The 25,869-nt window shown below is 34.1% G+C and overlaps 2 protein-coding genes across 2 annotated transcripts; both read right to left on the bottom strand.

Annotated features, from left to right (window-relative positions):
- Positions 1-2,030: 2,030 nt before the first annotated feature.
- On the bottom strand, positions 2,031-12,185 carry LOC142340815 (ras-related protein Rab-9A-like). The gene is made up of 3 exons (XM_075391547.1): positions 11,997-12,185; positions 6,436-6,551; positions 2,031-2,546 (listed from the first exon to the last, which is right to left on the bottom strand). Exons 1-3 carry the CDS (start codon positions 12,107-12,109, stop codon positions 2,119-2,121), a joined length of 657 nt encoding a protein of 218 aa, XP_075247662.1. The 5' UTR covers positions 12,110-12,185; the 3' UTR covers positions 2,031-2,118.
- A 733-nt stretch (positions 12,186-12,918) lies between these two features.
- On the bottom strand, positions 12,919-25,302 carry LOC142341511 (putative inactive glycosyltransferase 25 family member 3). Its single transcript, XM_075392498.1, has 5 exons — positions 25,113-25,302; positions 24,558-24,611; positions 23,647-23,844; positions 23,098-23,207; positions 12,919-13,316 (listed from the first exon to the last, which is right to left on the bottom strand). Exons 1-5 carry the CDS (start codon positions 25,178-25,180, stop codon positions 13,045-13,047), a joined length of 702 nt encoding a protein of 233 aa, XP_075248613.1. The 5' UTR covers positions 25,181-25,302; the 3' UTR covers positions 12,919-13,044.
- Between the last annotated feature and the right edge of the window lie 567 nt (positions 25,303-25,869).

Here is a 25,869-nt window from a genome sequence, read left to right as displayed (position 1 = left end):
GTAACGTTATAAAGTCAGAAATAATTAAGATGGTCAAAATACTGATAGGTTGAACAACTGAAAGGGCTATCAATTGCCCCCAAATAATGCAGGATTCTAATCTCAAAAAAAATCTTAGATAATAATCTTAGAAACTAAATATATATATGTGTATATATTCTAGACATGATTTCATATTAATTCAAAAATTAAGTTAGTCATAGAAAAAAACATTAGAATAAAGATCAAGGGCAAAAAATTGTTTAAAAAAAATACTAAGGCCGGTAAAAAATTGCGATAACTAGCAATAAGTGGCAATTTTGGAAAAACTTTCTAAAAAACCTCAGTTCTCTCAGAACTAGCCTTATGTTGAATGAAATCAATTGCAAACCAAAGAAATGACGAAAATCTAAGAAAAAGCTGAAATCATTCAATATTTTAACAACTGAAAAAATCAATGTAATGAATATAATTGTACTTACCAGGACAAAGCTAGAATGATACAAACTCGGATGTCAAGAACTTGGACACAATTTAAGAAACATCGCACCAAAAAAACTAATTCTCGATTTTTGAAAGTTAAAAATCAAATTAAAAAAATCAAGAAAAACGAATACACTTCATTGTTCAGACTTCTAGACATAGGAGAGACGACGAGCCATCCGAGACAAATATCCTTCCTGAAGAGATCAGAAAAAGAAACGGCAGAATTTAAACATTCGAAACACTTTGCAAAAAATGGTCAACAAATTTTTGAGACATTTATGAAAAAAATGAACTGTAAGTGGTTGATTTTTATTGGAACGAAATACAAGTCCCTCATGTTGCACAAAAAGGCTATTTCTAGTAATTAAAACCAAAATTTGAACAAAAAAAGAGAAAAACTGAAAACATAGCCGGCAGATTGCCGGAAAACATCCGCGATAGACGCTTGTGGCGTTACATGAATTGAAACAACAGGAGAAATAAAACAGACAGATCAACCACTAGTCCTTTAATACTTTTTGGGTTAGCTTCGGACTGTCATTTTTATGAGACACATAAGCTCTATAAGGAGAAAGCCCTAATAGGGCTTTTGAAAATTAGGATCTTTTCCATTTGTGCCCCCTCAGCTTAGTGGGAGCATATTATTTGCACCCCGCAGATGCACGTGCAGTATTGGGGGGGGGGGGGGGGGGGGGGGAGGGCATAAACGGAAAAGATCCCAAAATTAATATTCCAAGTCAAAAACTCAAGACTAATAATTAAGAATTGAGGCATATATGTTTGGCACTACTTAGATGCACACTATTGACCTTTAATAAGTAAATGTTCATAAAACTTAAAGTTTCATAAGTGAGTTCAGAAGTCATTTTTTTGAGTGAGGTAAGTCATAAGTCAACTCCAAGAAGTCAGGGCAAGACGAAATAAAAATGTGTTAGACGAAGTAAAAAAATTAGGAGCGCTATAATAGCCGCCTAGAATTGAGGACGCGGCTATTAAAAAAAACTATCAAAATCGGATTAGCATATGTACAATTTTATAATACAAAAATACATCGAGGTAGAGAGAGGCGTTGAATATATGAATTAACAAAGGAAAGTTGCCATATTAACTGATTTTTGACAAAAAAGACGGCTGAAAGATTCAAAAATTAGGAAAATTAATAAAAAAAAGCCAAAAATTAACTAAAAAATCAAGAAATATGTGCCAATTTCCAAACTTCAAACGCATTTTCAGGCTCTGCAAAGCACTGTGGTATTAATTTCCGTGGTTAACATTTCAATATAGCATGGAATAAAAAATATTTTTACACAAAAATTAAATACAAGCAAAAACTAGGCCACTTAGACAAAAAAAACGGCTGAAAACGGTTATCTATATGTGCCATTCAGTCAAAAACTACTTTTCAAAGTCAAAAAGTCATTCACCAAACGCAGTGCATGATCAAAAAATTTCTCTTGCTCAGAAAAAATTAGTTCACACGGCAATTTTTCTCACTTTCGCTTTTAGTTCAAAACATCGTCTGAACGAATAGTACTTCCGGTAAAAAAAAACTTAAGAAAAAGATATTGAGCGTAAAAAGTCTTTATTCAATATTTATTCAAGTAGTAAAATCTTTAGCTTGACCGGATAGAGCCTAATTTATTTTCAATGAATCTAGCAAGAACATGGCCTATTCTTCTTTCGTATTTTATTCAAGTCTACTTTCTGATCATCAGCTTTGAAGGGGTCTCTATTCAACGCATCTTCTTCGAACTTCTTGAACTTCTCAATTGCAGCTATAAACGCCTTTTCCACATTTTCATTCAGTTTCGCGCTAGTCTCGTAGTATTCCATATTTGGACATGTTGACACGAACTGATCAACTTCTTCACGAGACACGACTCGTGTTTCGGTTGCATCACATTTGTTGCCGAGAAGGACGAAAGGGAACTCGTTGTTTTGGACATCGGCGTGGTAGAAGAACTCCTTTTTCCAGTACTCGAGGTTCTCAAAGGACTCCCGATTGGTGAGTGAGAAGACTAGGAGGCAGACGTCTGAGCCCCTGTAGAATGGAGTCCTGAGGGACTTGAATTGTTCCTGGCCTGAAATTGGCTACAATCATTTGATACGATACCAAAAAGGATTCAGGAATTAAAGACATCACTCGACGAGGCAAAACTACCTTTTGTCGCTTTTACAGGATAGTGACCCTATAATTGTTCCGACCCCTCTTGAGGGGGGAGGAACTATATACTCAACTGGATTTTTTTTTGTTCAGTCAATTTTCACCGATCGATATATTCATCGTAGAGAGTTGTGAGTGGTATCATTAAAAAGCCCGTCCAGCGTCGAATATATTTAAAAAAAGATTTTTTCGAATTTCGTTTTTTACAGAGAGTTATCGAGACTTCAAGTTTTGTGAAAAGTAGACTTAAAAACGTTTTTATTCACATTTTCCGGATTTTTGACCAAATTTTTATCAATTTTGGTAAAATTTGTTAATATTTATAACGAAAATAATGTTGGGTTTGTTTTCAGTATAGCGGAGGCTTACCGATTGGTTTTCTCCGAGTCTTTTGGTTATCGTGGTTTCAATTTTTGTGAATATTAGACCGATTTGCGTTATTTTTATTCAAATTTTCCGGAATTTTTGCCTAAAATTTTGTCAATTTTGCTAAAATATGTAAAATTTGTTAACAATAACACTTCTGGCTTTATTTTTAGAGACAAAAGTCTTGTTGACTGTTTTGATTTAATTTTTTTGGCTTATAATTTGGGTACATATTTCAAAATTCAGCCTTTTTAATCAAAAATTGCCCGAAATAAGCTTCTTTTGTCCACTTAGACTAAATTTGCCGGAAGTTCACACCCAAAACAATTAACACGATTCTTTTAAACTACAAAAGGAAACTAGTCCACCTTCACTTCTATTGAGAGTGGTCTGGAATTAAAATTTTGCCGTTTTGCTAACTTTACTCTAGGATTATCAAAAAACAGCATTTATTACTGATCTTTTTACTAACAAATTATCTAGAACTATCACATTCGAAACAATTGAGTTTTCTTAATGAAAAAACAGCAATAACAAGGCAGGTTTTGGTCCAGTCTTGAAATGTTACAATTCAAATATAATTCAGATTGTAATAGGTCGGTCTATTTTTTTTAAATTCGATTTTTTTATGTTAATTAAAGAAAAGAACAATTCAAATCAAAGCTTAGCTTTGATAGCTATAGTTGACTTCCTAGGCAGTTCTCAATTAATGTATTTAGTCTTTTTACTTGAAACATTATGGTCGTTTTGACTTTTAAAGATGTTTGATTTTTAAATAAACAATGGCTTATTGAACCGTCCCACTCTTTCTCTTTCAATTTAGTCAACTAGTAGCATACTGTCAGCAACAACAGAATGGTATTTCAGCCTCTTCGTTCTACTGAATTTAAACTCAAAATGTTTTGCGGTTTTACGCGTTAAGTTATGGTTTTCTGGCGTCGATACTACGAGATTTCACAATTTGTTTTCGATTTTAAGGTATTGGCCCCTTTTTCACGTTTTTATTTCGTTTTGTCACATTATCACATTATTGACAGTTCACATATTACAATATTGGCGTTCAAAAAAGCACACAATTGAACCTAGAAAAGTCGAATTATGATATTATTGGCTTCGACACCCCTTTTTAGAAGAATTTAATTGAATTTAATTGAATATGTCTTTAACTGTAGATTTTACTTTGCCTTTTTAGTCGTATGAAATTTCCTGGCAATGACAGGTCTGCTTGACTTTTTAAGGCGGAAAAATTGAGCCGATATTCTGATTTGAGTAGATAGCTGATGGTTTTCATGACTTTGAAAACAAGTGTTTTCAAAAAATGAAAAAAAAATTTTAACTTCGCATTTGGTCTCTTTTGTCAATTTGTCACCTAGTCTCGTTAACTACAGGTCACATATAACATTCGTGTCCTCGGAGGAAGGTGCAAGTGTACAAAATTTAATATTTCTGAAGGAATTTTTATGAATTTACTCGCTTCGACACGGGTTTTTCGGAAAAAAATAAACTAAATTTTGATTTTTGTCTATAATTGGCGTTCTTTTTGTAGATGTAAGACATATGCTGAATAAATGCAGCTCTCAGGCGCTTCTTTTGGACGAACAAACAGACCTATTTAAATCTTTCTTTTTGTAGCTGATGGCTTTCATGACTTTAAAATTATTTATTTTCCAAAAACACAAAAGTATTAATTAATTTTGTTGTTTCTCTTTTGTTTTTGTTTACTTTCTTCAGATTCTCATTAATGAGTTAATGAGAGGTTGCATACCACGTTATTGGCGTTCGAGGAAGGCTCAATTGAACAAATTTTGTGGTGAAGATCTGACTTTACGGCTTCGACAGCATTCTCTCGCAGTTTAATTGAATTTTTGTTTGTTGTCTCCATTAGTTGTTCTTTTTGTAACCGCATAAAAAATTGGTTAAAAACAGGTCTTACTGCCCTCCTAAAAACCGTATGTGATTATAAACATCTTGGATGTTTTCAATTGCTATCTAATGGTACTCCTTACTCAGAAATTAATTGTTTTTAAAAATATAAGCCAACTTTTTATTGCTGTTTTTTTTGTCTAATTGTTATCCAGCCTTTTTTAGGAGTGATCCCATATCTTCTCTAGTCAGTACAATTTATTTTGCTTAAGTTTCAGTTTTATCTAAAGCTATTTTTACTTTGTTATTAAGTTTTCCTTTGTAAAAAAAAATGGACACAAAATTTTGGATGTAATTAATGTAGTTATTGTTGTTTGATTTTGTGTTCGTCTGGACTTGTTTTCTTAATAATGGGTGGTCTCACTCATCATTCTAATGTGACATTTTTTACTACACTCAATTATTTGCGTTGGAGGCGATTTTTTTTGTTCCGACAGATTTCTTGAAAAAACTTCCTCATTTGGTAGACATTTATGCCAAAAATGTGGATGAGCGGTGTCGGAACTTTATGTGCGAACGCACATTACCGAGCCTCCTTGCTTATGTTTAATTTTGCAGGTAACCTTTATATTGTTGCTTCTCCGTTCTGGATACAATTTATTATCATTAATTCAGAAACCATCATGTTTAAACAAACAGTGAAACTATAAAACCCTCACCCGGTAGATTGTCCCAGCATTATTGGTAATTTCGCACCTTTATAACGGTAGCTTAAATAAATTTTAATGAACAGGCCAGTCTCTAAGGCTGGCTATACAAACCATAATCAGTACATTTACACATATTAGTTTGTTCAAACATGGTTATGAAACAAATTTTAGTTGAGAGCAGGGGGAAATAGTTCCCAAACATTTAAAGGAATGTCCTCTCATTCATAATTGACATGAATTTGCTGTTCCTTGCAAGAAAGATAGCAAGAAATAGAAACAGTAAATAGTATACTGCATACCTACATAACGCTATTTCAAAAGATTTGACCTGCATCTTCTTTATTCTGTTTCTTGTATGGCCGGAGAACAAACTACACAGCATTTGAGGCAGATACGAAATTCATGCACAACTTTACTGTCATCGGCACATTAAGTCATGTTGTGTAATATTTGGCTGCATCGTTTTCAAGAAATCATGTCAAGGCAGAAGCGCAAAATATAGAGTTCATCAGTTTCATTCAGTTCTGGTCAGTAGATAAACATAGTCAAAAACAGGCAAGGAGACAAAACACAGCCCAATAAGAAGCAAGCATGCATGCACACTAAATCTTTGTATAAGATTGATCAAACCTTTTCAGAGCGCTAAAAGAAAAAATCCATTAAAGAAACTCACATGAGAACAGAGTCATATTCAGATGTTTACACTAAGCTCAAAATAACCCCTTTTACTTCAAACTGTCTTCTCTGTGATCTAATAATCAAGTAACCCATGTTCAAGAATTTAAAAGGCCATGAAGCTGACAAATGTAAGGGTTACGTTTAAAGTAAGGGATTCGAGCCTTAATTCGAATAAGAGTGCCCTCTCACCTGCAGTGTCCCATATCTGCAGCGTGTATACATCTCCACCCACGATCAGATCTTTGTTCAGAAATTCTACCCCAATGGTTCGTAGGAGAGTTTCGCTGTACTTGTTGGTCACAAACCTGTTTAGACAATTCTTACATGAACAATACCAGCCATTAAAATGTTCGAGTATTTTGATCACCTAGCTTAGCTTGGTTAATTCTCGATTCCAGAAAAACGGTAGAACTCCCGATTCAAGTTAGTTGCTTGCATCGGTACAAATATCGCTCAGGTGTAGTAGATGTACAATTTTTTCAATATAGGCAAAAATTTAACCGATAGATATTTATTGGAAGACTGAACCATTAAGCAAACACAAAAGCCATCAAGTGTATTCAATTTTTCATTGAACACACTTGATAGCTTGTCTTGGCTGCACGGAGCCACGTACTTACAAACAGCACGCTGTGCAGGGGTGGGAACTAGGGGGGGGGGGCTGATGCGATAGAGGGGTGAAGTCAGGGGGGGTTAAACTCTAACAACCGCCCTCAACACCATGAGTATACGTCTCCAAACACTTTCTCTGAATCGCATACTTGGAGAGTAGCCAACTGAAAGGCTCTAAAAGACCTTAATGTCCTCTGTTTACCACGTTTTTGAGGACCAAAAGTCAAATGGGTCAGACGCGCAATCAGTCAAACGAAAAATTGCATAAAAAATAAAGACCAGAGGACTAACATTATTGCTAAACTTCGTTTGAGAACAATTAAACAGAAAATTAAGTGGCTAAAAAGGTGCTGAAATGAGCTTCAAGAAATTTTCCATGCGTTGAAGGTTCAATTTTGTCGATAATACTCCCAGTTTACTACTAGGGAGATAAGCAGACCAGGGAGACAATAAAAACCATAGCGTGTGAGACCCTAAAAACTATAGCGTGTGCATCTACAAAACAAAACCAACTAACATCGGACCAAATGCTCCCGAACGGCTTATAGAGGATCATTAAATTCTATTGTAGCCTGTTCTATAGGAATCTAAAGGATTTCAAATGATGTCATTAGAAAATTTTGTAGACCAAATGAAACCAGTTTCAGCCCACGTTCATTTGCTTCCCAGCAGTGAAGGAGAAAACTATTAAAATCTCTCAAAACTCAAATGCGGAAATTAATTTCCGTATTTGAGTTCTGAGAGATTTTAATAGTTTTCTCATTCACTGCTGGGAAGCAAATGAACGTGGGCGGAAATTGGTTTCATTTGGTCTACAAAATTTTCTAATGACATCATTTGAAATCCTTTAGATTCCTACAGAACAGGCTACAATAGAATTTAGTGATCCTCTATAAGCCGTTCGGGAGCATTTGGTCCGATGTTAGTTGGTTTTGTTTTTGTAGATGCACACGCTATAGTTTTTAAAGTCGGTTTGTCAAATTCATTCAAAATTGATTGGAAAAACCTAAAATAATAATATTTCATTTCTCGGCTTATCATTTCATGCAATAAATGTAAGTTTCATGTTCATTTGACGCTATAGGTTTGAAGTCACATGTGAATTTGACAATTGTCAAACGAAGGTTCAAAAAATCGAGCAAAAATTTTGCATAAAAATTTCTCAAACACTAATACAAAAACTACTTCATTCCATTGACAGCAACTTGTCTATAGCAAAAGCAGTTTAACAACTTTTGTTCCACTCAACATTAATTCATCTTTGATAAATTTTAATTCACGCCCTAGTTGAAAGATCCGCGAAACAGACTGTTGCCGCCCTTATTTAAAAAAACCCACTGGGATCAAAAACAAAGTACTGAAAGCATATGAACTCAAATTCTCTCCTTATTTACAAATCAAAGTTCAAAAACCAACGTCCTTCGAAACATAACCGGCAATTGCGAGAAAATAGCCTCCGTTCACAAGATTGAAATATCGGGATTGAAACAGAAACATAAAAGATGAAAACTGACAGAATTTCTTTCTAAAGGCCAGATAATGCTCTATTTTGGTGTGCCGTTTCAGTTGGATTCTAAAATTATACAGAGTTCAGCCAGCTAGCAGAACTTTGATAACCTAATGCACTAAGAATTAATGACCGAGCTTCATCTATTTATCCCGTTTCTTTTGATTCCGCTCTCTTGACTCTGACCGTAATCACTGCTGCGTCATTCAACAATGAAATTTTAAAACCATTCAGTTGAAACATTGAGTAAGCTAAATCAGGAGTCAAACGTTTAAGTTGTAATTTATGTAAAACCAAAAGCGAGAAAGAAAGGTAAAGCAGCTAATTAAAGAACATAGCAGGACAAGTCCTAACCTAAAATTCCAAGAATTCTAATCGATTAAACAAAAAAGAAGTCCCCAAATAGACTGCGAATGAAAAATGAGGAAACACAATTAGAAAAAAATCCGATAAAACGCAAAAGCGGCAAAACTCAAAGTCAAATTGCCGCATGAGAATAAAAAACCATTAGCGAGAAGGCAAACATTTTTTCGCACACTGATTTTTTTATCGCAGTTTAAAATTTGAGTAAAAAAAATAAAGCCGCAAAACACGGGGACACTCACTTCCTGTTAGGGCATGATCAAAACTATCATTTCATTTTGACTTCAAAAATCATCAAAATGTGAAAACAGATCTTAAGAACACATAGCCGGAAAACTCCGGAATCAACACGAAGCAAAGCCTAACTTATGCTCTAGCCTACAACTAAGTGAAGTGACAAAACTGTCTACCATATTTTGTGTACCATATGTTAACCATATTTTATAATATATTTGCCATATAATTAACATATTATGTTTTCCATGTTTACCATATTATGTTTACCATATATTTTAACATATGTTTACAATTTCTAATGTTCAGCATACGATGATAACTATATAAGACAATGGGTTTTCTCGAACTTAAAAAAAGTTTTCTCGTTTGGCTTTTACTTCTGATGTGTATCCGCAGTTTTTGTTGCAGATTGAATGATATAATATGGTAAACAATCTGCAACAAAAACCGCGGATCCAAATTAGAAGTAAAAGCCAAACGAGAAAACATTTTTCAAGTTCGAGAAAACCTTTGAAAAATTGCTTATCCAAACCCAATATTTACAACACATTGTCTTATATAGTTATGGTATGCTGAACATTAGAAATTGTTTAAAAAAATTGACAGATTTCTCGAACTGGTTCTTTATTTCCTTTCATTTTGATCGGCTTATCTCCTTTTTGATATGTTTCGTTTATTTTGTTTTTGTCTACCACATGATAGTCATATGGTATAAAAAAAACAAAACATCAAAAGAGGAGATACACCGAAGGAAAAAAAAGAACCAGTTCAAGAAATCTGACATTTTTTTCAAAATTTCTAAAATTTGCACACTCTTATTAATTGTTAACAGAAATTACGATACCTTTCTGTTTAAACATGGAGCACCAACACTATACACAAATGCACTCGAAAACAATTGAAAATGAGCAAGCAACTTAAAAAAACAGAATTGGTTCATTTTTTAAATGAGAATCTGACCTATCAAACCTTCTTTTTCACTTAATAAAAACACCCTGGGAAAAACTTAAATTGATATCAAACGCATGAGAAGTTCACTCAAGCTATTATAAATAGAAATAACAACTAGAAAAATGATCAAAAAAGACAGAATGCTGAAACCACTAAAAAAGAGTCAAAAAGGGAGAAATCACAAAAACAGCTCAAGTTTGCATCTAAAATTCCATTATATAATTGAGATGAATAAAAATGCTCTCAAACTTCCAGCTACTTATTATTATGGTTTATAAAAATTTTGAAACTGCTTAGAAAAAAGTAGCACCCGATCAAAAAATTTTGCTCGCTTAGCAAAATTTTTTTCTTACCTACTTTTTTCGCTCTCTTTGAAAAATATGGCATGATCAGAAAATCGCCCCCTTCTCTCTGCTCTTCAATTCGTTCAGCTACTTGACAGAAACACTTAATTTTACACGTGCGGTGTTGACTTTTACATCTTGTTTTAAAACACTCCGAAAAAACATCGAAAAAAGACGCTCCACCAGTACTCCTTTTGAGGGCCGTAAATGACGTAAATGAGACATCACAAAACAATTCAAATTCGTTGAATTCCAAAAAGGAGAGCGCTTATATAATAGCCGTTGAGAGGCTGATGGCAGCTATTAATAATATAATCTAGTGAGAATGCCCGCTATTCACTTTAATTCAGAGTTTGCTTTCTCAATTTAGATCCGAAAAGAGCACAAAAGTCTCTTTTTAGCGAAGTCCTGAAAAAGTCTTGCATGATCAATTTTTGTTTCAACTCAGAAATCATTTTGATTTTAAATCTTGCTAGTAAAAAATGCACCACTTGAACGGTTCATATTCAAGTCAAAGAATCAATTCTTTTTCCATTAACCACTAAAATTACAGCTCTTTCTTCTATTTGCAGTTTACGCTCTAGTGAATTCCAACACATTATAACATTTTTTTCATGAGCAGAAATCTCAAAAACCAGCGTAAATTAGTTGACCAGAACGTTTCCGACTTTTCGAGTTGAGAGCATGAAGGAACAGTTTTATCCAAAAACATACCCGGCAGATTGCCGGAAAATAGCCGCTGTTGATTCCCATAACTCTATTGGTATTGAAAGAAAAGAAAATATCAACAAAAATTGATTTTTGTATAAAAACATTTTTAAGTGCGACTTAGATTGATGTCATTTTGTAACTGAATATACTCCTGTCTCTCAGTGAGAGGCTACAGGGTCTAGTATCAATACCAAAAAGCATTATAGATAGTAACTAAAACTTATGAGAACAAAGTTCAAGTACCGGGCATCTAAAATGGGCTTTATGGGTTTATCCCGTTTCTATTTCTGACTTTGATTTTTTTTAATAATGACTCTCTTCATTTTGAATTGCTTTGCTGAGCAGCTGCTGTTTAAAAGGACTTTGAGCAGAATGACAGAAGGAAACTAGCCTAGAGAAGTCAAAAAGATTTCACGCAAAATGTCGAAAAAGCGGCAAAATGGGTAAAGCGAAAAAAAGTTCGACGAAATAAAAAACATAGCAGGACAAGTCCTGACGTACAATTCAAAGAATTTTCATTGACTTAACAGAAAACTAGGCCTAGAACGGACTATGAATGGATTGGAAAAATCATTTAGAAAAAAATCCGATCCAAAAAATCGAAAAAACAGTAAAAATCAAAGTGAAATTGCCGCATGTGAACAAAAAACCACTAGCGAGAAAGCGAATTTTTGTTCAAACACCGTTTTCTCACTCTACCTTAAATTTAGAACGAAAAAATTTCACGCCGCAAAACCACTCGCTTTTTCGCTCCACTTCCTGTTTCCGCGTGGCCAAAATCACCACTCCAATTTAACTTCAAAAATCATGAAAATGTGTGATACAGATCTTAAAAAAAGACAGCGCCCCAATACAATTCAAATTCTTTGAATTGTAAAAATAAATAGGAGCGCCATAATAGCCGGCTGAGTAGATGAGGGCGGCTATTAAACAGAAACACTATTTGTGTGGTTTTTAGCTTCGAGAAAAATTGGGCCATTAATTATGATCCCCGCACGCTATTGCAACTTGGCATGTTGAGTTACCTGTTCATGAGAGATGTCTTGCCAACTAGACCATCACCCAGTAGAATGACTTTGAGGAAACTGGCTTTGGAGTGGGGCTGTGATTGGATAGTTGTAGTACGCCTGGTGCTCATTGTGAATTTGAACGCTGTGCTTTGGTAAAAGTAGAACAAGATTAATCTGAAATCGATATACGTGAAACACCAATGACAGCCTTTTTACTATTTGACAACGTCTGGTAGTTAAATTTGTATTGACAGAATATCAAAAAGGATAACAATTCAAATACCAGATGACTTGAATTGGCAAACTCATTGTGCCCCTAATGATTGAACAACAATCAATGTTCAGACCATTTAAAAGGACCTTGTTTGATTCAATAAAATGTAAAAAAATTATCGAAATGGTATAAGTTGAAAGCCTTGGTTGACAAATTCAAAAACGCAGTCAAAACGCAGATTACGATCTAACACAAGCTACTTTCCAGCTCCGGAAGAGGCTGAGATTATGGCTTAGAAATTGTAACAATGATTTTGATCAAAACTTTAGCGGTATTTTTTCAGTGTCAAACATGCGGACGAAACAACTATTCGAATTTTTCATCACTCATGTAAAAATAATTTTGAAAGCTTGAGTTAATCGAGGCACTAGTAGGTTTAAGCGCCATAAAAGCACAACTGATGCGAAAGCCAAAAATGTAAAACATTCGAAAACAATCACAATGCTGAATGCCATCCAATTCAAATTCATCAAACATGAAGCCTTCAGCAGAGAAGGCAATCGTAGGAGAGGATATAAAAAGTTGGACGCCTCGAGAACTACCTCAAAACAACTTGATATCTAAAATGTTATCCTTTTAAACCAATTTCATTACCAATGCGGAGATGCATAGTAGAAACAAGCTATTATTGACACATCGTTTCTTGCTGCCTTCAAAACTTCATTATTTCATTCAATTTTCGCTGTATCAACTTTATACTTTCAACTGGACTGCAACAGCAAATTCATCATAGAGAATAGACTAATCACCGACAAAATATGCAACTATATCAACTTTATGACTACCCATTTATGGAAAGCCACAATCTTCCGAAGACTTTGTTACATTAATAACCACCGACTCTTCTGTATCGCTAAGAAGCCATTTGGTTCCATCAGTCATGTACCACAAAACGTCCGCCATTTCCAGTGGGACAGAATAGGCATCCAAAAAGATACTTCTGTCATCATCGCTTAAATTCCAAGAATCAAATCTTGGGTTTTCGTCGAACATAAGAGACAAATATTCGTCAACAGCAATCATATTAGCTAACACGTCAGTGCTAAGAAGCTTACGAGCACCTAAAATGTAATTGGGAACATAACATTCGTTTTCTATTTATGTTGTTTCACGAGTTCTGCATTTCATTAAGAAAGCATGATAAAATGCTTTACATATGGCAAAACACCTGTAATCACTCACTATGACAACATTCAAAATCCGCTCGCAATAATTGAATAATTCTGCTGGTTATGTATTCAGAAACAACAAATGTTAGCCAATTTCGAAAATTAAATTAAAATAACTTTTAATTTAAAAAACAAACTCCCCAAGGTTTGAAAGTTCTCATTGTTCCGACTCCACTTGTGGGGGGAGGAACTATATACTCAAATGGGTTTTTTTTTGTTCAGACAATTTTGGCTGATCGATGTATTCATTGGGAGTGGTATCATTAAAAAGCTCGTCCAGCGTAGAATTCGAAACAAAAAAGATTTTTTTTTAATTTCGTTTTTTTTTCAAAGAGTTATCGAGGATTGAAGTTTTGTGTGAACACAAAACTTTGGCTTGCTTTTGTTCACTTTTAATGTAAATTTTCTTCAAATTAGAATATTTTTCATTAAAACATTAATTCAAAATTACATTTCACGCGACAAAAGGAAACAATTTTAATTTTGAGTTGCTAATAGACGAAAGGCGATAAAAAAGACTAGTTCTGTTCTCATAGGGATGTTTACTATCAAAAAAATTCGAATTCTATTTGAGAGCTCTTTTTTTTTTAGAAAACTTTTCACATTTTTGTTTTCTTGGGTCACCTAGAGACTAGTCATTTCTAATATTTAGGTTCCGTGAATGACAAACCTGATTTACAGTTAAATGAAACCCATTGAACAAAAAAATCCGTTTTCAAGGAATCGCTCGTTTCTTTTGGCTTCGACTCTTGAGGTTTTGCAATTTTAAATGTAATTTTGATTTTCTTTAGAAAGTTTTACAAAAGTTTTGGAGTCCTATGGCATAGTCCAGTCGACTAACATTGCAATAGATTTTGTAATGAGCATTAAGTGAACATATCTAGAGCTTTCAGTAGACAGCTAATTGCTGTTGATTTAAATAGGATTTTTCGAGAAATTCTTTTAATCATTAACCGATAATTAACTTATTTTCGTTAATTGTAAGTCAGTCTTAGTAATGACGGGTCTCCCTTCCTTTCTACTGCAACCAAAATTGTTCTACTTAGGGGTGTTATCTAACTATTTGTTATATAACTTCAATGCCACAAGATTTTTATATTCAAAACTTTTTGGATAGGTTATTATTGGTTCCTCTAGAAATTTTATCACATTATCCTGATATTGATATCTCCCATTGGCTTGGAGAAGACTTTCATCGACTCATGGATAAAGTTTTTAGAGAAAAGCTTATGGTTTAAATGGCTTTGACACTTTCTTCTCGCACTTTTCTACCGAATGTTTGGTTTTTGCCTATGTTTGTTGTTGCTTCCATAGTCATGACTTACTCTGATTCTTATTGATTACCTATGCATGAAAAATATCTTTGTCCTCCAAATGAAGCATATGCTCAAATTGGACGTTATTATTAACTTCCGTTGAAAGCTATTGAATTTAATGGCTGTTAAGACTTAAAAACTATTTTGAATATTTTTTTTGAAAATTAACCGATCTTAAACTATTTTCGTGAACTGTAAGTCAGTCTCAGTAAAGAACGGACCCCATTTTTTACTTCAAACAAAATTATTTTAATTAGCGGTTTTATGGTAGCTATTGGTGTTATGAATTCGATGCACAAGTTCTGATAATTTTTTTTATTTTGGATATTTTTCGTAATTTTGTTTCCGTTTGGAATCTTGATACATTATCCTAATATTGATAGTTGCATTGGCTTAGAGCTGACAATCAATGGACCATACATAAAATTCTTAGAGAAAACAAACTAACGGTATAAATGGCTTCGACACTTTCTCGCTTTTTTCAACTTAGTTTTTGGATTTTGTCTGTATTTGATGTTAATTTCATAGTTAATAACTTACTGTGATGTCTTATTGATGACTTATGAATGACAAACATCTTTGTTGTCTCGTCGAGGCGAAACTTGGCGCATTTATAAGCTTCCGTTGAAAGCTGTCGATTTTAATGGCGTTGATACTACGGGTTTTCAACAATTTCGTGGTTTTTATGTATTTGTTCATGTTTGTTGATTTGGAGTCAAATTGATAAACAAAATTCCATTGCTCTTGAAAAAAATAATTAAAAGTAGAAAAAATTTTACTGAAAAGAAGTTCAGTTTTCAATGGCTTCGACAGGTTTCTCGCTCAATTTTTTTTTGAATTTGCTTATTTGCCTTTTTATTCTTTACGTAGCTGTAAAATGCTGACCGGTCCCATAAGCCTGTAACTGAGGATTGAATGAATGATGCTGCCCGAACGAGTCAATTGATTGCGAGCAGTCTTAAAGTTTATGATATTATAAATTTTTAAGATTTTTAAAGATTTTTAAATCTTTTGTTGTCCCTTTCGTCAATTTGTAACTTATTCTTATCATTGAGAGGTCCAATACAATTCGATGTATTTTATAAATTATCATTTTTATTAACTTTATGACGTAATATTTTAATTGTTGAACAATATGCGTTTTGTGGTGTATGAGTGAAGTATTCTTGTTTCGTTTTCTCTTCCTTTAGCACAATCGTTAATAATAGATCCCAATGATTTTCAAATGAGGCGCAATTGATCTTATGTATTCATTCAGTATAATTTTAGCTGAATTATTCTAAAAAGGAATTGAAATATTCAGATAATAGGTAATGATTTTAATGGCCTCACTAAGTTGGAGTTTTTCTGCATACTTAGTCCATTCCTGTGGCTCAGTCTAACCAGATACATGTCCTATTTGTTTCGTTATGACTTTTTAGTAAACTTATCCAGAACTATTTCGTTAAAAGCTAATTATTGTTAGGACTTTTGGAATTATTTGTTTAAATGTTGATCGATTTTTGAATTTCCCCTCATTATTTCTTCTTTTTGTCGACTTGTTACCTAGTCTCAATAAGGAAAATCCCAACTGATGTGTTGTTAGAAAAAATACATTTGTGTAGTTAGGCTTTTATCTGACTGTAATTTGACGTTGTTATTAGGTGCTTTTAAATTAAGATATTGAGTTTTTGCCGCGAAATTTTTGTTTTTGCTCTTTTAGGTGCTGTTTTTTTTCTCATAGTCTTTTCAATTGCAGATTTCGTTAAAATGAGGCATGGCATTATTTAATTCAATTAATAGTTTGGTTGTGTAACAATTTTTTTAAACTCAAACATCTATTTTTGATTATCTCTTTGCACAAAAAAAGTAAGTCAAAAGACAGTTAGGTGAAAAATAGATGAGCGCGGGTCGGAACATCATGTGCAAACGCACATTAATGAGCCTCTTTGTCATTTGACACCTCAATACTTAAAGCCTCGCTCATATTTCACGCCTATTTATTAACAAATCATTAACAACCATTATTTAATTAACAGCTAAACATAGCCAACCTTGACGTGCTTGATGCACATTGGGACTGAAACAGAAAAAAAACAAATTGACCAAATTTTTTCTGCTTTTTTTAGTAGCAAAAAGTGTTCAAATTTGGCGCGCAGTTTCAGTTAGATTCTAAAACTATAGTTAATTTAGCTTCTAAACTGAAAGCTAATAAGCTTAAAACAAATGTCAGCTAGCAAACACTCTAATGAACTTTGATAACCTAATTCTCAATGACTTAATGACCGGGCTTGATCTGTTTATCCCGTCTCTTTTGATTTGCTCTTTTGACTTTGACAGTATTCACCACATTGCGTAATTCAATGCTTGAAAGAATTTAGAATCCATTCAGTTGAAACAGCGAGTGAGGTACGTCAGAAGTCAAACGTGAAAGTCGTGACTTATGTAAAACGAATAACGTGATCAAAAGCTAAAGCGAATTTAAAAAAAGGAGAGCGCCTAAAAAATAGCCGTTAGGAGGCTGACGGCGGCTATAAATTAATACAATACTAAGGTTTACTCTAATTTAATGCTTCATAGTGCCAGACTCAAACTCACAATAAAAAATAAACCGACAAATGTCGGAAGAATTGCTCTTGAACGACAGGCGAGGCAATTCAGGGGCTGTAGCTAATATCAATTTTTCTTTATGGGTGCAAAAAACCTTTCCCCCGCCGGGATTCGAACCATTGCCCTCCCACTTCATGACCACGCGCACTTACCACTGCGCTACGAATCACTTACCTCTGCTATGCTGCAACCGATTTTATATTAGCAACAAGCTTTACTTCGGAGCAATAGAGAACACTCAAAAATGAAGAACGAAAGCGTGAAAAAGTCACTCGAGAAATCAAAGAATGTTCTCGAACAAAAGCGCAAAACTGTCAAGGGAACAATTTGCATAAAACAGACACGTTTACAATAATTGCAATGAACTTCGTTCAAGAGCAATTAAAGATAAAAAAGCAGTGCTAAAATCTTCTTATTTTCAGCCAGCAATGTGAAGTAGAATATTAAGCAAACTTCTTTTTTTCCCGACATAAGACACAATCTAAAGCCTTTTTGAAGACCTGATTGACATATTAAGATTAGATTCTACAGAATGACCGTGCTCTCCATCTATAGACGTGTATACGATAGACGTACATCAGCTAAAACAAATATTTTCAAAAAGCATGGAAGACCAAGCTTTAGAAAAAAATAAGGTTGCCTTGAGTCTGAAGATGATTTCGGCGAAAGATTTTGCAAAAGTAGAGAGTTGAAATTCTTTCGAAATCATAGTAGACAAGACAATTTGGGTTCCAGATCAACAACAACTTGAAGCTATATTTGTTGACATGATGACCTTTCGGTATATTTTCAATCTACATACTAAAGACCCTCTACTTAATAATATATGTTCTGCCCGAAACTTGTAACCATAATAAAGCGACTATTGATTGACTGGTTGAGGGGAACTACTAACGCTGTTGAGGGCTGGAACTATGGAAGTCAAGCCCCTTTTTTTAATGGAGCCACCGAGGAATATCAAAATTCAGAAAACTTTATTCAAAAAATGATTCTTTGTACGATGTAAATTTCGCCAGGGCCATCGCTAGTTCGTCTCATTTTATTAGTGTTATTTTTTTGACAGTTAATCTTCCAATTTTTGACATGATGTCATCATTGCGTCCCCAAGTGGGTGACCTAATTCTGCTACAAAGACTACTAAAGGAGTTCAAATCCGGTCGTTAAGCTCATGGTTGAGATCCCTAATTGCGAACCGAGTTTTCTAATTTTTAGATATCACTCCAACTGTCTAACAGCCATCAAAAAAGCATTATTGTTTTCTATGAGTTTTTTAAACAAACACAAGGCTGGGATTCCATTTGTTTTTATCAAACGCTGTTTTGATCTTTTGTCGCTATTTTTATAACCCGTTTCTCTGTCGGTTCTCTTAACTCTGCAATTTACGTACAGCAGAGGCAAAAAAGAGGTCAATATTTTCCTCGGTTGACGTCTTTTGAATTTTTGCGTCAGCTAATTGTTCATTTTGAAGCCAAAATAGATCATTAAATTTGGGATGAAACTACACGGGGATAATAGTTTGACAAACCGCTTACTTTGTAGACTGGCAGAGCTTCAACCAACTTCAGCAAGGTTAGTATTCTCGTTTCTTAACGGTTTATACTTCCCTAGGCAAAAAAGCAGCATGATCCAAATAATTGCTACCAACTGTTTTAGGAGCAATTAAGCACAATGCTAAAGTATCTTAAAACAAGAAATGAGTTGTTCTTTTCATCAAGCTTGGATGTGTTATTGTACATCATTACAATTGAATTTGCAATCCCTGCAAAACTGATTCGACTACTATTTTACTATATATATATATACATGAGAATTATTCATTTTACCTGCTCGTCATGACAATTTTTAAAACTTTTGGCGTTAGGTCATTTCAACTCTTGATAGAACAAGGCGGCTCAGCAATGTGCGATGGCACATAAGGTTCCGACCCCGCCCATCCACAATTTTGGCATAATTGTCTACCAAATGAGGAACAGATAGAAAACCCAAAAATTATTTTTTGGGAATCACAAAAAACCCAAAAAAGCCCAAGTATTTTTCAAAAAAATTGTGTATGAACGATAAGATAGCCTCCAAAGCAAACAACTCAGAGGAGTAAAAATTGAAGCATTAAATTGCTGTGATATGCCAATATTAAGAAAGCGAGTCAAGACGAACAGCAAAATCAAACAACAACAACAACAACAGACATTGATTACATCAAAAAATTTTTGTCCGTTTTAAAAATCAAAATTTAATAACATAGTTAACATACCGTCAGATGAACCTAAAACTAAACAAAATAACTTATAAATCACCAGAAAAAATCTCGACCGGTCCATAAAAAGGCTTAGTAACAATTAGACAAAAAAAAAACAGTACAGTTAAAAAATTCGCTTATTTTTTTAAAACAATTAACTTCAAAGTAATTAAAACCATTAGAAATCAAGTAAAACATCCCAAAGGGTTACGACTACCAATGCTTCTATAGAAGGGCTTTAGGACCTGTCCTTATTCATTTCATTAAGCGGCTAAAAAGAACAACAAAAAAACAACAAACAAAAATTCAATTGAAACTTGCCAAATCGTCAAGCCATATTTCGGCCTCAAAATATGTTCGTTTGCGCCCGGTACAAACACCGATAATGTAGTATTGGGCCATTTATTAGTGAGACTAGGTAACAAGTAGACAAAAAAGAGAAAAGGGCAAAAGTATCTAATAATTTTGATATTTTTTTTAAATAAAATTATATCCAAAGTCATGAAAAACATTAATTACAAAATGAAATATTTAAATAGGGTCGTTTATTCATCGGAACTGGGTCGGAATTGTTTGAGACCTGCAATTTTCCAGAATAATTTTTGCGTCTACAAAAAGAACGTCAAACATGACAAAAATCAAATTAATTTACTTTTTTTCTGAAAAAACGGTGTCGAAGTCAGTAAGGTCATAACGCATTCTTAAAAAAAATAAATATGTTCGTTTGCGCCCGGTACAAACACCGATAATGTAGTATTGGGCCATTTATTAGTGAGACTAGGTAACAAGTAGACAAAAAAGAGAAAAGGGCAAAAGTATCTAATAATTTTGATATTTTTTTTAAATAAAATTATATCCAAAGTCATGAAAAACATTAATTACAAAATGAAATATTTAAATAGGGTCGTTTATTCATCGGAACTGGGTCGGAATTGTTTGAGACCTGCAATTTTCCAGAATAATTTTTGCGTCTACAAAAAGAACGTCAAACATGACAAAAATCAAATTAATTTACTTTTTTTCTGAAAAAACGGTGTCGAAGTCAGTAAGGTCATAACGCATTCTTAAAAAAAATAAATTTTGGGACATCAATCCCTTTTGCCACCTTCCCTTGACACCCATAATGTCATATTTGACCTGTAATTAACGAGATTAGGTACCAAAAATAAAAACAAAAAAAAAACAAACTTGCGAAGTTAAAAAGTTTTTTATTTTTGGTTTTGGAAAACGATTGTTTTCAAAGTCATGAAAGCCATCAGCTATCTAATAATATGAGAATACCGGCTCGTCTATTCTTTTATAAAAAGCCAGTGAAACCTATCACTATACAGGAAATTTCATACAACTGAAATGACAAAATAAAAATGACAGTTAAAGACAAAATTAAAAAATTCAATTAATTTCTTCAAGAAAGAAGTGTCGAGGCCGTTAAAACAATAATCTATATCTTTCAAGATTTTAATTTGTTCAATTGTAATTTATTTTGAACGCTAATAATGTGATGAGAACTGTCAGTAAGGTGATAATGTGACTAGAAAACGTGAAAAACTGGTTAAATTTCTAAAAACAAAAAAAATCTGAAATCTAGTAGTATCAAAGCCAGAAAACAATAACTTCAGGCTTAAAAACGAGAAGAAATTTCAAATCGGTAGAATGAAGTAGCATTCTTTCTTTGCTGACACTAAGCTGCAGGTTGACCAAATTAAGAAAAAAATGTAGGAAAAGTTCATTAAGTCATTATTTATTTAAAAATCAATTATTTTTAAAAGTCGAAACGATCATAAACTTTCAAGTAAAAAACTAAAAGCATTAACTTGGAGCTGCTTACGAAGCCAATTGGACATATCACTCCTGAGCTTTCATTTGATATGTTCTGTTCTTTATTAATTAAAAAAATGTCTTTTTTCAAAAAAAAAGACCGACTGATTGCAATCCGAATTTTTTTGGGATTGTAACAGTCCAATATTGGCCTAAAACTAGCCCTTCTGATGTTTATTGTCCGTTAGGAACCATTGACTTTTTTCGAATATTGTAGATATAGATAATTTATTAGTTTGAAACTCAAAAAACATTCTGCAATTTTGATAATAAGCGAGTAAAGCTAACAAAAACGGCAAAGTTTTAATTACCGAGCCTTCTCAGCGGAAGTTGAAGTAGGGATAGCCTTCTTCTGAGTCTACTTTGATTGTATTAGTGTTGTTTGAGGGTGTAGTGCCGGCAAATTTTATCAAAGTGGACTAAAGTAGCTTATTTCGTGCTGTTTTTGATGAAAACGGCTGAATTTTGAAAAATTTATCCAGAATTTTTGACCAAAAACTTTAAATCAGAATAATCAACGAGGCTTGTTTGTCCTTAAGAATAAAATCAACGACACTATTCTTAAAAATTTCAACAAATTTTAGCAAAATTGACGTAAAATTAGGCAAAAATTTCGGAAAATGTGAATAAAACGTGAATTCACTCTACTTTTTCGGAAGTTTAAACCTCGATAACTCCCTGAAGAAAACAAAAATTGAAAAAATCTTTTTAATTCCATATTCTACGGTGGACGAGCTTTCTAATGATACCAGTCTCAACTCTCTACGATGAATATATCGATCGGCGAAAATTGACTGAACAAAAAAAACCCATTTGAGTATATAGTTCCTCCCCCCTCAAGAGGGGTCGGAACAAAAATATGTAAAAGGTGAATATAACCAACTAACGGCGGGAGAACTGCTCTCAAACGGCTGATGAGCGGTTGGCATCAGCAGCTAGCTACTGTTCTGACAGCCAATGTTTAGCTTAACTCGAGGGGCCTGAGGTGCTCGCATGGGGGAGGGGTCAACCGCTCTGGGTTACAGGTGAAAAATGCGCAGGGGGATTATTTGGCCGTGGGAGGGGTGTTCAAAATCTCAAAACAGCTCTTCACACCATAAATTTATGCTTTAAAAACGGTTTCAGTGAATCGCCTATTTAGAAGCTAGTAAACCGAAAGGCTCTAGAAGACCGTAATGCCCTCCGGGCGTGACCTGTTTATTCCGTTGCTTTTTTTGTGAACGAAAAGTCAAAAGAGCTAGACAAAATTGATTAAGCAAAAAAATTGCAAAAAAAGAGCAGAACTAAAATATAATTGCTTCAAACATTGTTTGAGGGCAACATTCGAAGCATTAAGCGTACTCGAAGCTACGCTTCCAAAAGTTTCCTGAATCTCTGTTCAGCATTCCAATTATTAAGCGGTTGATTCATATTAGATGTATGCGGGTAGAATTCCTTATAATCACATTTGAAGTAATTGAGAATTTGTTTGGAAAAAAATTGCCGCGACATTTTGTACGTGCTGAGTCTAACTTTCTCCGTAAAATGCAGTTTTAAAGCCCGACTTTTTTTTCCGAATGATAATGAAACTCATTTTCCATCACACAAGCTATGCTTTTGGATGCTTTACTGGTGAAAATCAAAGCAATGATTATGAACCGAATATGCACCCGCACATTAATAAGCCTCGTTGTTTTGTTGGGAGAGACTAAATTGGGAAAACAAAAGCATTCACCTTCCAAAGAGAGTAAATAAGCATAAGATCCATACGAGTAGGAAGGCTTCACCAATTGTCGGCAATGAGAGCACTGTACATCACTCTCTTTAATCTGTCGACCAAGGTATCTGAAGCAAATTTGACTGTCCTATTCGAGATCGGGATAAAACGCAGAACGTGCGAACGCCGACAGGCTTAATGTCTTCAAACCCAAACCTAATAATTTTTTAAACCAACCTTGAAATTCAAAGGTCTCTTGCTGCAAAGATATTATTCAACAAATTTTCAAAATTATCCGCAATAATTCTTCAAATAATTATTCAATGTTCTTAAAATCCTTTTGGCAAGTGCAAACGCTAATTTAAAGAGATCCAGCTCATGAGCTTCATTTGTCATCTCAAAATCCGGGTCAGGCGTTCTCAGGTGTTTTAATTGGGTCACAATGACACTTTAAAACCCACCCAGTGACTGATCACTTTATAATCGCAATTGTCGGCAAATTCTTAGACGAGATCTTAAGGCCTACATGTCAAATGATGTCATAACATAAGCTATCATTCAACTAACAACAAGTCGCCATCTAAGCGTACGAATTCTTTAACAAAACCATCTAGCTGTGTTCTAAATTCCTCGACATCACCATTGCTAGTAGCAAATTGAACATCATCTTCTAAAATTAGGGTCAGTGCCAGTCGATTTTCCACAATTTCGGTCCAGATCTTGCGATGACTCAGAAAGCAACCGACTTCACCCAGCTTTACATTTCTGAACAAAGAAATAATACTCTTGTAACAAGACGGAATGTTTGTCGAAAACGCTTTAATAAGAACGGGAGAACAGATAGATAGCCATAAAGATAAGAGAGATAAAAACACCATAATTCGAACTGATCTCAATCAATAGACGATTCAAGTATTTAATCGATACAAAAGCAAACAAATAGACATTTAAATGTTAAGGTCTGCTCTACGACGCAGTGTTGACAATTTCGTGAATTCAATATCCATTCAACAACTTCGTGTGACCAATTTTAACGCCCACCGTTTCATACATTTCTTCCAATTGGAGCACACTAACGAAGAAGAATCATACAAACTAAGAACAACATCCTTTTGCTTCTCAAACTTAACTTTTCCCATTTTAGGAGCGGAGAAAAGAAACATAAACCATCTAACGTTGAAAAATTGCGGAGTGAGAGCGATTGATATTACTAAAAAATCAAGAAGTGCGTGAAAAAGTCACTTGAGAAGTCAAAGATTATTCTAGAAAAGCGCAAAAACGGTCAAGCAAAAATTTTGCATAAAAAGATACACACGTTTACAATAATTGCTTCTCATTCGAAAGCAATTAAAAACAACAAAGAGGCTAAAAATTGCCTTTCTAAAACCTTGCCCTAAAATGCGCTAATAGAGTTAACTCAATCAACTGAAATTTGATTTACTGAAAGAAAGAAGAAGAGATAATGAGAAGGTCTTAACTCGTCTTCCATTGGACGTACACCAACTGTTTTCAGGAATTGCGCGTCAATACTCCTGTAAAGACGGATCATGTTTTAGAAAAACAAGTATTTGAAACAAGACGATCAGTCTTTCAAAAAGCAACAAAGTTAGTTCGATCGTTTTTGGAGCTCTGATATCATGATCTGCCCATACTGTTAGTACCTAAACGTACCTAATTTGAGCTCTGGTCAAAAATCGGAAAACTTGATACAATCAGATTGATGGTTGAATCTACGTCTGAAGATTACCAATGACATTTTTAATTCAACTAACGCATTTTTAAAATTAAAGCCCCTTTTAGAGAAAGAATCCATGATCAAAGCTTTAGTGTGGTTTTCACAGATAATCAGTGATATGATACTTAGAATGGTATGCAGTATTTGTAAGGTATAACGCAACCAAAATCATGAAGAAAGTTGAAACACATTAGTTTCTTAAAAAATATTTCTGTAAAACTTGTTGTGAAAGGGATAGAAGATTCAATTCATTGAGCTGAAACCAACATAAGTCAAGCCTAAATGTGATCATACACACCACGAATCCACTGCAGTCACTCTGGAGAAGTTCATGTCAGTAAAAACGCGTCCGAGCTCCTTTTCCATCCAAACCAATCGCTCTGGTCTTCTGTCCAAATTAATGTAGAATATCTATCCGAGGCACTTAGTTTTTTTCCAATGTGCTGTTTTCTTCAATTTAATTTTTTTTCAATTTAAAACACTTGCGATACGAGCATCAAATTGGAGAGAGACAAAAGGCAGAGTTCAATTTGAGCTCTCCGGAAACACTGAATTGACGCAAAGAACTCGCCGAAAAACGTAACTTTAGTTGCATTAGGCAATTTAAAAGCAATTTGCTATAAACGAATTTTAAAAATTAACTGAAAGCAAACAAAACTCGAACAGAAAAACAGCTGGCGAATTTCTAGAAAGTAGCCACGGTCAATAAAGATACGGTCAATAGTGGCATAGAAATTTACATTGCACAGAATTAGGGGACAACTGCACAGAAATTACGGAACCACAGAGCTCAGAACAAACGACACCTAATCGCAGCAGAACAACCATGAAAACAGATATCAGCAACGGGATATTGACAAGCAAGTTTTCAAAGCGAAGCGGCAGAAAGGGCTTCTCTGGGCTCAGATTTAAGAAAAATGGACAACTATTGACCTGAAATACCTCCGATAGCATTGCGATTTAAATTAATTTGTCCCCTATTGATCTCAAACTCGTCTGTTACGTAATTTAAAATCACCCTGAGAGGATAAATCAGCTAAAAGTTAAATGAATTG

Source organism: Convolutriloba macropyga, chromosome 6, assembly GCF_964194025.1.
Source record: "Convolutriloba macropyga chromosome 6, txConMacr16.3, whole genome shotgun sequence".
Taxonomy (NCBI): domain Eukaryota; kingdom Metazoa; phylum Xenacoelomorpha; order Acoela; family Convolutidae; genus Convolutriloba; species Convolutriloba macropyga.
This window is presented reverse-complemented; position numbering and strand designations above follow the sequence as displayed.